The 14,038-nt window shown below is 33.1% G+C and overlaps 2 protein-coding genes across 2 annotated transcripts; one reads left to right on the plus strand and one right to left on the minus strand.

Annotated features, from left to right (window-relative positions):
• The first annotated feature begins 8,007 nt into the window (after nucleotides 1-8,007).
• On the plus strand, nucleotides 8,008-9,790 carry LOC127121484 (inactive poly [ADP-ribose] polymerase RCD1). The gene is made up of 5 exons (XM_051051975.1): nucleotides 8,008-8,113; nucleotides 8,264-8,688; nucleotides 8,785-9,208; nucleotides 9,287-9,382; nucleotides 9,581-9,790. Exons 2-5 carry the CDS (start codon nucleotides 8,273-8,275, stop codon nucleotides 9,587-9,589), a joined length of 945 nt encoding a protein of 314 aa, XP_050907932.1. The 5' UTR covers nucleotides 8,008-8,113; nucleotides 8,264-8,272; the 3' UTR covers nucleotides 9,590-9,790.
• Nucleotides 9,791-10,905: 1,115 nt separating this feature from the next.
• Nucleotides 10,906-13,833, minus strand: LOC127119776 (probable inactive shikimate kinase like 2, chloroplastic). The gene is made up of 8 exons (XM_051050094.1): nucleotides 13,540-13,833; nucleotides 13,206-13,399; nucleotides 12,920-13,114; nucleotides 12,723-12,784; nucleotides 12,339-12,405; nucleotides 12,136-12,254; nucleotides 11,311-11,487; nucleotides 10,906-11,198 (listed from the first exon to the last, which is right to left on the minus strand). Exons 1-8 carry the CDS (start codon nucleotides 13,747-13,749, stop codon nucleotides 11,089-11,091), a joined length of 1,134 nt encoding a protein of 377 aa, XP_050906051.1. The 5' UTR covers nucleotides 13,750-13,833; the 3' UTR covers nucleotides 10,906-11,088.
• Nucleotides 13,834-14,038: the final 205 nt, after the last annotated feature.

A 14,038-nucleotide genomic window follows, 5' to 3' on the forward strand; every position in this document is an offset into this window, starting at 1 on the left:
GTTAAGTGAAGTGGATTTAAGATGAATTAAATCTTAGTCATTTGGACATTGGGCATTTAGCTGACCGAGATCAATACGAGTTTCTTCAAATTAAAAAGGTTAATATTTGTTCTCTTTTTTCTTTTTAAAAAGTCAAAACAATGACATTTTATAATTAATTTAAAAAAATAGCATAAATTTAAAATAAATAAAAATAAATGTTAGTAATTTAAAATTTAAATATAGTAGAAAATAGAAATTCCATTAGTCAAATATTTATCTCCGCTCACGAAAGAAAAATTCATAAACACAAAAGAAAATTGATTTAGTGTACTATATTTTAATGTTTGTTTGGTTCTTAAGTAAAAAAATTGATGGAGTATAATATTTGAGTTTAAAATGATTTATATTCAATAATTTTAAGTAAAACTGAATTGATTAAATATTGTAAATTTTAATATAAAAATTATGTTTAAATTTAAAATTTATAAGTTTTAGATTTAAATATAATTAATTTTGGAGGTATAATCAATTTTACTTTAAAAAATTAAATACTTCAAATAATTTAAAAAAAAATCAATTTTAATAGTATACCTCTAAAATTATTTTTGAGATTTTCAAAAGTTAAATCAAACATATATTCAATGATTTTTTTATAAACTTTTAAGGGATCGAATAATCTGAATCAACCTCAAATTAATATCTATACAAATAGATCAACCCATAAGTCTCTGTTTCAACCATCGACCCTTTAACTCATCTTGCCTATTTTTAAAACATTGCCACAAACAATTACCAAACCAACAAAAATAAAAATAAATTTCCTGTCAAGTCACTCAAAATTAGGGGTGACAATTGGATCCATTTAGAGAAAATCCATTCAATCTATCCATCAAAAAATTCATCCAATCCATCCACTACATAAAAAATTAAGTTAATGGATTGATCCAATCCATCCATTTATAAGCATGGATTGATCCAATTCATCCAACACATTTTAATGATCCAATAGATTTTTTTATCTAATTTTAAAAAAATAATTTTTTTTCAAATATTATTTTTTTTTTCGAAAAGAAATCTTTTTTTTTGAAAAATAAAAATAAATTTATTTTTTTCGAAAAAAAATATTTTTTTTTTGAAAATACAAAAAATCGTTTTTTTCCAAAAATTTAAAAATAATTTTAAAAAATATCAAATTTTGATTTTATTTTCGAAAAATTTATTTTTTTACGAATATAAAAAAGATATTTTTTTTCGAAAAAAAAAATTTAAAATTATTTTTTTCGAAAATACAAAAAAAATATTTTTTTTTGAAAAAAAATGATTTTTCTCGAAAAAAGCTGATATTATTTTATTAAAAAAAATAAAAATAAAAAATTCAAAAAAATAAGTGATTTTTTTCAAAAATAAAAAATTTTAAAGGAAAAAGAAATGGATGGATGGATATCCATCCACTAAAAATATGATAATGGATGGATTTGATGGATTTTTATTCTTAATGGATGGATTGGATTGGATATTTTTAAAAAACTTTTAGTGGATTGTTAATGGATAATGGATTGTTTTGATCCATCCATTAACGATCCAATCCATATCCATCCAATCCGTCCATTTTGCCACCCCTATTCAAAACAAGGCAAATGTAACTTTTTGATGCAAAGTGTTTCTTCCAAACTTTTTGCTTGTGCAGATAGATATGTTCCACAAATAAAGCATGACATTGAAGATTCAAACACCATATGAAACATTACCCACACACAAAAGAAAACAGAAAATAGTATGATAATAGGTACTTATTTATTTTATGAGAATGGAGAAGAAAAGGTAAACAGTTTGCAACGGTCTTAATTCTCTAAATGGCTGCACTTACCTAAAGTAGTTCAAGTATTCTCCACCAATGGTTTTTGGTGCTTAACTTTTAATCCCTTTTCACTCTTTAAGTCCACAATAAACGGTAACCTTTTTAATCACGTTTACACCATATACCAACAACACTTTTTTCCTCATTTCCAGCTTCATTTTCAACAATCTCTTTCGAAAAAAAAAATCTTCTTTTCAATGGTTGTGATTAACTGACGGTGTAAAAAATCTTTACACTGTCAGTATATATCAATTAAATTCTTTTCGATTAATAAAATTTGTTATATGTGTATTAGTAGTTTATATTAAAATCAAATATCTATAATGTTATGATTATTATTATCATTTAACAACGCAAACAAAATCTTTACATCGATGGTGTAGAAAGTTAAATTTGATTGACTATTTGTTACAATTTCCGTAATTTTATTGCTATAAAATAATAATAATTTCTTACAGAAGGAAAATTGATTTTTTTTTACTGATATATAATAGAACGTGAAACTTTTGGAAAAAAAACCGTTGAAATGGAGAAAATATAAAATAATATATTGTTAAAAATATATTTATTTTCATTGTTTCTGAAATTTTTACACAACTGTTCACTTCAACTTACCAACATTTTTATGTCATATATTTAATTTTAAAATACAATTAAAAAAATTCAATGATGTGATAAAACAATTAGTTTCATATTGTATGCTACTGCAAAGCTACACTTAGTTTATAAAAAATGTATTTTATTTTTAATTCTATAAATTTTGAAGCCAAAAGTTATGAAATTTTTGTTGAAAATCCACCACAATCTATGAATAATTTTAATCAATTTTGATGAATAAGATTGTTATCACCCATACAATAACAATGAAAAAGAAGAACAACGGAGAAAGAAAAAAAAGTAAAGAACGATGAAGGAGAAGAAAAATTAAATTATGCAGAGTTTCTCTCTGTCCACAAACTGTGAAAAACTTCTTATTCACTTCTCAACTGCAAAATAATGTGAATTACAATATTATGAATACTATATTCACTTCATTACAAGAATAAGGGTTACTCCATCTATTTATAGATTTAAGTTAACTTGGACCTCAAGGCAAAATCTAAAACTATAAAAGTTCAAAATAGCTAACACTACTAAAATAGGCATAAGTCGAAATCCTGTGTGAAGGAACATGCTTCGACACTTCGACACACTAACACAACTCAACATACTAGGTGGTTCGACACTTCCTTGTTCTGTCGAGCAACCTGCTTCGACACGAAGAATTATAATTCAACACACCATCTAATTCATTGTGTCTAAGTTATCTACATTCATCATAACTCTTAGTCTTCTGAACACTTCGACATGTACTCCCTTCGTCATGATGTCTGCAATCTGATTCTCAGTTATGTAGTATTCCACATTCATCTTCCTATCTTTTACATGCTCTCGAAGATAATGGAACCTTATTTCGATGTGCTTGCTTCGACCATGTGCTATTGGATTCTTCGCCAGATTGATAGCTGACATGTTGTTGATCCTCATGGTAATTGCTTCATGACTCTTCGTTGTTATCTCTTCGACCAGATTCACCATCCACGTTGCTTGACATGCATAAAGAGAAGCAATTATGTATTCTGCTGCGCATGACGATAATGCCACTACTGGCTTATTTCTCGAACTCCATGCAACTGGTGCACCACCTAACATAAACACATAGCCAACTGTAGATTTTCGATCCTCAGCATCACTACACCAACTTGAGTCGGTGTATCCCACTAATTTGCATTCTTTTCCTTCATCAATTGCAGGAAATAGAATGCCATAATCGAGAGTTCCTTTCAGATACCTTAGTATCCTCTTCGTCGCTGCTAGATGTGATACCTTTGACTTCTGCATGAACCTACTCACCATACCTACACTGTATGCTAAGTCAGACCTTGTGCGACAAAGGTATTGAAGGGACCCAATAAGTCTTTTGTATTGGGCTGGGTCGACATCATCTTCTTTCGACAGTTGTAATATGGGCTTAGATGAAGTCGAAGTTAGGTTGCAATCTTGCATCTAAAATCTCTTGAGCATTTCGCCTGCATACCTTCTTTGATGCATCATCAAACCTCTACCACTCTTGTAGAATTCGATGCCAAGGAAGTATGAAATGTCACCCATATCTAACATTTCGAATTCCTTGTTGAGATCACATTTGAAGTCTTCGATCTCCTTCTTACAACTACCTGTTGTCATCAAGTCATCGACATATAGGCATAGTATAATCCATTCACTCTTGCTTCTTCTTACATATACTCCATGTACATATTTTCACTTCACAAATTCCTTCTCCCTTAGAAATCCATCTATCTTCTTATTCCAAGCTCTTGGAGCTTGTTTACGTCAGTACATGGCTTTATGCGACATGTACACTTTTCTTTCTTCGCCTTGTTTCACAAATCCAGCTGGTTGTGCAACATAAACTTCTTCTTCTAATGAGCCATTAAGGAATGCACATTTCACATACATCTGACACATCTGTCAGTTGTTCATGTTTGCTAGACCACCAACCAACCTAATTGTTTCGGTCCTAGCAACAAGTGCAAAAACTTCATCGAAGTCGATTCCTTCTTTCTAAAGAAATCCTTTCACCACAAGTCTCGCCTTGTGTCCAATCACTTCTCCTATGTGATTCAACTTCATCTTGTATACCCACTTCACATCGATCGCCTTCTTGTCTTGGGACAATTCAACAAGTGACCAAGTGTTGTTGACTTCGATTGAATTCGACTCTTCGTCCATTGCTTTCATCCACTTCGAATCTTTCAATGCATCAACTGCATTGACAGGTTCGACATCTGCGTAGAAAGCATAATGTACCAGTTCTCCTTCTTCATTGACCACATCATCTGATGTAATCACACATTCTTGCAACCTTGCAGGCATGTGTCTTGTTCTTTGAGGTCTGCTTGGGTTTGCTTCACCTCTGACTTCTTCCTGCCGAACTTCTCTTTCGACTTCACTAGTTAGTTCATCACAAAATATTCTCACTGAATCTTTCTTGACATTCTCAGTCCAATCACACTCCTTAAGCTCATCTATGATCACGTCCATGTTGATCACCACTTGCTTATTCACTGGTTCAAATAACTTGTATCCTCCAGTCGAATGATATCCTATCAGAATCATCTGACTCGACTTGTCATCAAGTTTTCTTCTCAACTGATTTGGCATATATCTATGTGTTATATATCCAAACACCCTTAGATGACTCAAGCTAGGCTTGACACCATACCAACATTCTTCTGGCGTGATTCCTTCTAGATTCTTCGTCGGACATCTATTCAAGATATATGTCGCAGTTGACATAACTTCTCCCCATAATTCTTTGGGTATATGCTTGCCTTTCAACATACTTCTAACCATATTCATCATGGTTCTAATCTTCCTTTCTGCGACTCCATTCTACCGTGGAGTGTAGGGTGGCACCACCTCATGCATAATCCATTCTTTCACATATAATGCATCGAAGTATTTCGACACATATTCTCCACCACCATCAGTCCTCAAAATCTTGATCTTTCGACCGCTCTGTCTTTCGACCATAGATTTAAACTTGGCAAATACCTCGATCACTTCACTTTTCTTCTTGATCAGGTAAGACCATAATTTTCGACTGAAATCATCTATGAATGTATAAAAGTATTTGTTACCTCCAATCGAATCCACCTGGAGAGGACCTCATACATCAGAGTATATGACTTCAAGAATTGCCTTCGACCTACTTCATACATCCTTATTGAAGTTGTTCTTATGCTGCTTCACCCGCACACATTCTTCACACACTTCGTTTGCAATGTCGATTTCTGGTAATCCTAAAACCATATATCTTCTCTTCAAATCTCTGATGTCTTTAAAATTGAGATGACCAAGTCTATAATGCCATATCCATTCATCTCTGTTGGCTGCTGTTGCAAGGCACTTATGCTTCATCACATTTAGTTCAATCTTGAAGATTCTATTCTGAGACATTGGAGCCTTCAAGATCAACCTTCCATTTGAGTCGAGAACTCTCATCATCTTGTCTTCGATCGACACTCTGTAGTTCTTTTTGACTAACTGCCCTATGCTGAGAAAATTAATCTTCATGCCTGGTATGTGCAACACATTTGAAATTACTGACCTCTTGCCATACTTCCTCATAATCAGAACATCACCATACCTTCAGCTGCTAGAGTGTTGTCATTTGAAAATTCCACCATGTTCTTTATTGAGGGATTTATGCTAACAAACCAATCTTTCCTTCCAGACATGTGTGATGAGCATCCTGAGTCCAAGTACCACCGGTCCTTGAATCTCTCTTCATCTCTTGTTGTAACCATCAACAACGTCTCTTCTTCTTCATGTTTCGCCAACTTTGCATACGCTTCTTGATTCTTCTGCTTTTCTGGACAATCACTAGAGTAATGACCATATTTCTGACAATTGTAACACCGAATGTGACTCTTGACTGGATTTTGACCACCACCTCTTCCTCCACATGCAAAACCATCTCTTTGGTTGCCTTGTTTCCAGGGTTTTCTCTGATTCGACCAGTTTCCTTCTTGCTGATTTCGACCAGTCAAATTGTTGTAGCCTCCTCTGCCTTTGTTGCCATTCCAACTTCCTTTGCCTTTTCTTTTTTTTGTTGATTGAGCTTGCAAAGCCATGCCACTCTTCGAATTTCCTGCAGCTCTTTCAGCCATTCTTTGTTCGTGAGATTCAAGCGTCCCTTGAAGCTCTTCCTTTGTCCGTTTTGGCATGTCCTTCGACTCTTCTATGACTACTTCCACGTGGTCGAACTTTGGAGCCAACGATCTCAAAATCTTTCTAACAACAGATCTTGATGTCAATATTTCTCGATATACCTTGATTTGATTCACCAGTTTCGTAACCTTGGTGAAAAAATCAATTATGCTTTCATTGTCTTCCATCTGAAGCAATTCATACGTTCTTTTGTGAGTTTGTAACCTCACCTCTTTCACCTTCTTCGCGCCTCCAAATGATTTATCCAGAATTTCCCATGCTTCTTTCGCTGACTCTGCATCACTAACCTTTTCAAAGTTATCTGCATTAACACATTGATGGATTATAAAGAGAGCTTTATAATCTTTCTTCTTCAATTCTTTATGTGCATCATTTTCTTGATTTGTCGCGTCTTCTACAAGCGTTGGTACTCATTCCTTCACAAGATCCCAAAGATCTTGATAATAGAATACAACATTTATCTGCTTGCACCAATTCTCATAATTGTTGTTCTTGAGAATCAGAAGATTTACTGGAAAATGCCTGTTTGGGTGATTCGTTGCCATGGTGATTTTCTTCCTACGAATCGTTTCAACCGGAGCTCTTGATACCATATGTTGGAAATCTAGCACAACCTATGGAGAATTTCAATTAATCTTGATGAACAAGATTGTTATTACCCACACAATAACAATGAAAAAGAAGAACAATGGAGAAAGAAAAAAGTAAATAACGATGAAGGAGAAGAAAAATTAAATTCTACATAGTTTCTCTCTGCCCACAAACTGTGGAAAATTTCTTATTCACTTTGTAACCGCAAAATACTGTAAATTACAATGTTATGAATACTCTATTCACTTCATTACAAGAATGACAAGAATAAGAGTTACTCCCTCTATTTATATATTTATGTTAATTTGAACCTCAAACCAAAGCCCAAAACTATAAAAGTCCGAAATAACTAACACTACTAAAATAGACATAAGTCGAAATCCTGTGTAAAACAACATGCTTCGACACTTCGACATACTAACACAACTCAACATATAAGGTGGTTTAACACTCCCTTGTTCCGTCGATCAACCTGTTTCGACACAAAAAATTACAATTCAACAACATTAAAAAGAAATATAAAAATAATTAAAAATAGTTAAATAATTATTTTCAAAATATATAATTTTATAGTTTTTCATTTCAACTATTTTTTTAAATCCTAAATTATAGTAATATATATCAAAAAATAGAAATTCTAACAAACAATCATTTATGAATTTCACATTAAAAGAAAATAATTTAAGATATAACAAACTTAAAAATAAATAAATACAGTACAAAACTAGAAAATGACATATTTCAGGGATCGGTCACATTCATTTAACTCGCCTAATTGTATAGTTTAAGGTTTATGTTTTCGACTTAGAACAATATAAATACGACCCTTAGTACCCAATACAGTTTCAAACTTATCAATTATATATAGCTGAAAGGTTCTCTGTTGTGCAGAGTTTCTCTATTGAGGTAATTTCAAAGCTTTGTCTTTGTTAATTACTTTTTTTGTTTAGTTTATGTTGCTTTAGTTACAGTTTCTTTGGTTGGAATTATCCCTTAACCTATTATAATTTTGTTGCTGAGTTATCCTTTGAATTTTTTTTTGGGGAATATCCTTAGAGTGTTGCTATGGATGTAGAAGTTGACGGTCATGATACCACTAACAAAGTGGGAAATGAAAAAGACAGAGAGGAAGAATTAGATGCTTATACTGAACCTGGATATGAAAGACTGGATATAGATTCAATACATAACATATTTCTCACAGGAATGGCTACTTTCAACATTAATGACGACGACATCGTCGATATTTACCGCACCTCGAGCATCTCAATGCAAGCGCGATTCGAGTTATTCCAGAAGCAAGTTGATATCACAAGAGTAATTCACGGGGATGCTAATGTTCGATATGGTTGGCTTGCATGTTCTAAAGAGGATCTATCTACGATGATGGCGCATGGGCTTGGTCACAATGCGCTTTCATCGTTTAACTGCTTATACGGCTTTGGTATTCATCTTACATCTATTACTCATCCTTATGCCTGGTAAGTTTTCTTATGATAAACCTTGAACCTTATAGCCTTTTAAACCCTCTATATAGTAATGCTATAACAATGGATTCGAGTTTGTTATATTTACAGTGTCTCTTATTGTGATGTTGATGAAAATGGGGTTAAGCACTTGGTCCTTTGTCGTGTCGTAATGGGGAAAACGGAGCTTCTTCGTCGTGGCAATAATCAGATTCGTCCTAGTGGTTGCGAATATGATAATGGAGTTGATGACATTCAAAGCCCGAAATACTATGTGGTTTGGAATATGAATATCAACACTCATATTCATCCGGAATTTGTTGTTAGCTTCAAGGCTCCTTTGGATGCTGAAGGTGATGTACTAGAAAATTTGGTTTTTGAGATGCCTCAGGTAAATGCTGCTGGTTTGCTGACTAACACGCGAAGAGTTCCAAGATCACCATGGCTGCCATTTCCGATGTTATTTGCAGCTATAAGAAGCAGGATTTCTCCAAAACAGATGCTTCTTATAAAGGCACATTATATAGAACTGATGGTATGTAAAGTTTCTGCAACTGATGCATATGTGTTATCTAATTAAATGTCTCTAATGTATCCTTATGTACTTGTGCAGGCAAAGAAAAATTCCCATGATGATTTCGTGATGAAGCTGCGATTGATTGTTGGAGACAATATACTAAGATCTGTAGTAACTAATCTTGAATACAAGGTACCGAATTTCTTTATGAAAAAAGTTTAATTTGACTTTGAAGTGTGATGCATTTTCTTGTGTTTTTTTATACCTCACAACAAATTAACTTGAAGTTGCAGTTGAAAATGTTCTGCTCAACTTTTTTTATCATGAAATAATAAGATTTTTTTTTTGAAATTTGATTATGCCTCCTAATGTTTAACTTGCTACTTGCAGGGACCATGAAATGATGATCCAAATGTCGTAACTAAGAATTTATAACATTATATGACATTACTATGCAAAACTCTCCTATTTGATAGGTTGAAGTATATCTGTTAAAGCGTTAGACACAACATCCTATGTAAAATGGCAATGTATTATTTGACCGGTTTAAGTTTTAAATTATGGATATGTGTTCAAATATATTACTAGTTGTTTGACGAATCATGAATATTGTCGGTGATAGAACATTTGATTTAGAATTGTTCCTAGTTGTTTGACCAATGGAATTAAAAAATCCAGTAAACAATATTAGTTGCTAACAACTTAGATTCGTCTAGATCGATTTAAGTTCTATCAACCAATGCATTGCATCAAATATTTAAGTAAAAAGAAATACTTCAAGAGGGAAATAATGTCACCAGAAACATGATCAAATTTTATCACCCCCATCAATTAAATCAGTTTCAATTTATGAAATATATTATTTCCTAATAGCGTTGACCCGAACTTCAGTATCAATCATGTCCCGGTCCACTTTACACAATAACAAATTAGTAACCCACTAAAATAGATAACTAGATGCGTTGAACATTACTAAAATAGATAACTAGATGTGGTGAACATAAATTTGATACGAAGGAAACAATTATCTAACCCTTTTAGTTTATAGATTAAACATATAAAAGAGCATTTACTACGTGTTATCTATGCAAGATTAAGGTTAGGGTAATGCTAACTTTTATACCTCAAAGACACATGTTAAGAAACCCACAAATAAAACATTTATATTAAAAAAATCAATAAAATTATTAATTATAAAATTCTAATAAACACAGTACACAACTTTTAAGAAATGTTTTTTATATTTACCCCTTAACTTTGTCCCAAAAACACAAGTTGACATTACCCTTTGATTATTACGTTTTTGTTTTTAATTATAATTTACGCGGTTGTTGTGACTTGGTAGCTCTCATAATACAATCTTCATAAGTTTAATTTTTTGGTCTTTAAGTTAGATACTGTAATTGGACTATGGAAATATAAAACCTTTTGTAACACAATATTAATTTTAAAAAATACCAAGTTAGATACTATAATTGGACTATGGAAATATAAAATCCAAAAATGGAAGAGAAGCAATCGATAAGATCGGGAAAGTTTTTGGAAACAAAATAAACACATAGAGTTTCTTTGATTTGGTTGTTCAACTTTATTTCTCAAGTTACTATACTACGGTTAAACCAGACTACACAAAATTAATACTTTTAAAATTGAACTAGACGCCGAATTGCCAAGACTTCTGAGTTCATGATTCAATTGTTTTAAATAGTTCAAACTGAGTTTAAACTGCCATCAAACTACTCAAGTAAAAAACAGATTCACACAATTCAACTAGTTAAACCGTCCGAGTCAGTTATGCTTTTACAGTATTGCTAGAATCACCCCTCTTCATCATACAACAATTTGAGGCACGTATTTGATGTACTCACTTATTATTACTATTAATATTACAAGCACCATTATTGTGTGCCTAGAGTTTCGCCGCCTTCACTTGATGGATCCCAACCAGGGGGTTTGATGTCCGGCCAATCACCACGACATCCCAATCTTATGTATAAGCCTTTTTTACCTGCATGATAAACACGGGCTAATAAATTCGGGTGCTAGTTTTCTCGGCCTCAATATGAATTTGTGATTGGATGCGTTAAGGCCTAAAGAGACATGTGATTTACAACATGTACCTGGAAGTTTCTTGTCAGATAGGATTAACTGTTTTAGGGCCCTCAAACATCCTTCTGCCACACTTTTAGCATAGGTAGGATCCCATCCCTGTAGCTTGACAACAACATCTGATTTTGTGTATGCAGTTATGCCATCTTTGACATTTCGGTGTGTCTCTTCCTTTGCAGAATCTTCATCTGTATATCATGCCATCAAAACCAATTTTTACCGGAAACAATAGGCGGAAGTAAATATGCTATCAAAATCATGTAAGTGCTCATGTAATATGCCATTTCTATAACAAAAGATAAAATAAAGACAACGTGTTTTCATTAAGTTATAAGTTGTTTTCATAAGCTATTCATATGAGTTAATGGAAATAAGGTGAAAACCACTTATGGACATGTCCTAGTTTGTTTATATAAGCTCTCTCAAACAACCTTACCGGTGTTTACGTGACTAGATAAGCTCAAATAATTCAATCTAAAGAGACCCTTACTAAGTTTCTTTACCCTTGTTTGAATGTTTAAAATCTTCCAAAGTTCTTCTTCCTCCAAATTGGTAACACAAGATGTTCATAAAAATCAATAAGGAAAGGTTATTGGTATTTCCCTCCCTCCATTTTTAAAAACTTCCAAACAAAGATTGATTCAAATGTGGTTTCCACACTTCTCCCTCATATCTCCTCGCAAACTCTCCATCCAACACATAAAAGTTTCATCAAAATCAAGGCTCAAGTGACTCATCTATTGTTTTGAAGGTTCAAAACAAGTTTGAAATGTTGGACTAGAACTGAAGCCATATCTTACACACACAAAAAACAAGAATATATCAACAAATATCACCTGATGCTTCAGTCTGTGACAACCAGACAGTAAATCCTGCATAAAGATGTCTCCATTTATCAGATCTTGAAGCAGTACCATGTCTACCTCCTAATGTTGCAACTACTGTCCTTACATGGCTAGGAGACCACTCATCAGTGGAAAAATGCATTAGTACCCAGCATAAAAGGTATCCAGAAAATGAAATTAAGCAATTAACTTACCTACTTGTGCTTTCAAGTACAGCGCCTTCAACTTCGGCTACTGAGTCAGAACCTTCAGCAAGCAGCCCTAGAATTCGATTACGTTTGTTAATACACTACAAGATACATGATTTAAGTGACTCTTGTGTTGAAATGCACTTGTTGCATCATCTCATCACAGTAATATCTTTCAAGGAGAGGGCTTTTTATGGTTTTTACTCATTAATGAGGAATTTTCACAGATAGAGCTTAAAGATGATCCCAAGGTTCTATAATAATAATACATATGCTAATGTTGGTGACCATACATGCTACACATAAATTCAATGTCTATCTATCAAGCGATGTCGTAGAACAGGAAAGAAAGAACAACGCTTATCAAACTAGCAATGACATCGCACTTACATGAATCCACAGTTTGTTTGGAATAAGATTCCAGCAACTCTTGTGTACTAAGTGGTGTGTATCTGAGAAGAGAAAAATATCATTATCAAACACTAGAGATTTGTGAGCCAACAGTGAAAGTTAGACATCAATTTCTCCTCCTTATTACCAGCATTCTGAATATTAATAATCAGAATCACACACCAAGTTAAACGTACCCGAGGCCAGTAGCAAGCACTTCAGCCACTTTTTGGTTGATTTCAGTGGAATCACCAACAAGATAAATTGAAGTTCCTTTCAAAAGCTGCGATGATCCAGCAGTAAGTGATTCCCATGATTCCATGATGTCAGGCCATTTCAACTCAGGGTCGTGTTTCTTGAAACTCACAACAAGATGATCGTCGTCTATATACCTGCCCAAATCAGAACCATTCAACCAAAAAAGACTAAAAGACCAAAAAAAACTAAACCATTTTTAGAATGTAGTTTATAATTAGCACAAACCATATTGTCTCAGAGGGTTTAATCCTGTCAAAAAGAGAATTAATTCGTATCAATGTAATGGGAGATCCTCCCGACCGCAATACTTTGATAGATAACGATGTATCTTCTGCATCAACACATATGTCTCCAGTGTTTGTTATATCCATGTCTCCTATATGTAATCTTAACTCCATCTCAGAACCGCCATCACTAAACTGCATTACATTATAATAAGAAAACAAAAGTGCGTTTCTAGGTTAAAATCCTAAAAACTAACATAACCATATAAGTGATTGATTCTGAAGGTTTATAATTGATTTTGATAAAGCTTGAAAGAAAGAGGATAAGCAAGTACCTGGTAGGTTGAAGTGGAAACAGGGGCAGTGAAGGAACATTTGCAGGGAGGTAGAGGAAGAGAGTATTTGTGAGATAGAGAAAACAATGAAGAAGAATGAGAGAATGAACGCAGTGGCGCGAGATTTGGTTTCGAGAAAAAGTTGAGTGTTTTTCTGGCAGTGGGGTTTGGGGGCAGAAAACGTAGAGCAGCGGGAGTAATCGCTGCCATTTCAACAAAAGAGATAGAAAGATAACATAATATTACACTTAAAATATCCTACTATGAAGATATATTACGCTCTTGCTACATACCACAATAATCTTATTTAAACACAACTCTCGACTAAAACGAAACACTAACAGTAATTTTTTAATTAAAAATATAGAGAAATTATTTTAATAATATGTATAAATTTGTGTTATTAATATATTTTTAATTTATTAACCATGAAAAATACATGTTATTAATTATTTATGTATATTTTATGAATCATTTTTGTTATTTTCCTGAGCAATAA

The sequence above is a fragment of the Lathyrus oleraceus genome, chromosome 2, assembly GCF_024323335.1.
Source record: "Lathyrus oleraceus cultivar Zhongwan6 chromosome 2, CAAS_Psat_ZW6_1.0, whole genome shotgun sequence".
Classification (NCBI taxonomy): Eukaryota; Viridiplantae; Streptophyta; class Magnoliopsida; order Fabales; family Fabaceae; genus Lathyrus; species Lathyrus oleraceus.

Coding starts and splice junctions, on each gene's coding strand:
- LOC127121484 (XM_051051975.1), top strand. CDS start 8,273: ATGGATGTAGAAGTTGACGGTCATGATACCACTAACAAAGTGGGAAAT. Junction 8,689..8,784: donor ATTACTCATCCTTATGCCTG/GTAAGTTTTCTT, acceptor TTATATTTACAG/TGTCTCTTATTGTGATGTTG. Junction 9,209..9,286: donor CACATTATATAGAACTGATG/GTATGTAAAGTT, acceptor GTACTTGTGCAG/GCAAAGAAAAATTCCCATGA.
- LOC127119776 (XM_051050094.1), bottom strand. CDS start 13,749: ATGGCAGCGATTACTCCCGCTGCTCTACGTTTTCTGCCCCCAAACCCC. Junction 13,115..13,205: donor AAACCCTCTGAGACAATATG/GTTTGTGCTAAT, acceptor TGATTTGGGCAG/GTATATAGACGACGATCATC. Junction 11,199..11,310: donor ATCTGACAAGAAACTTCCAG/GTACATGTTGTA, acceptor TTTATCATGCAG/GTAAAAAAGGCTTATACATA.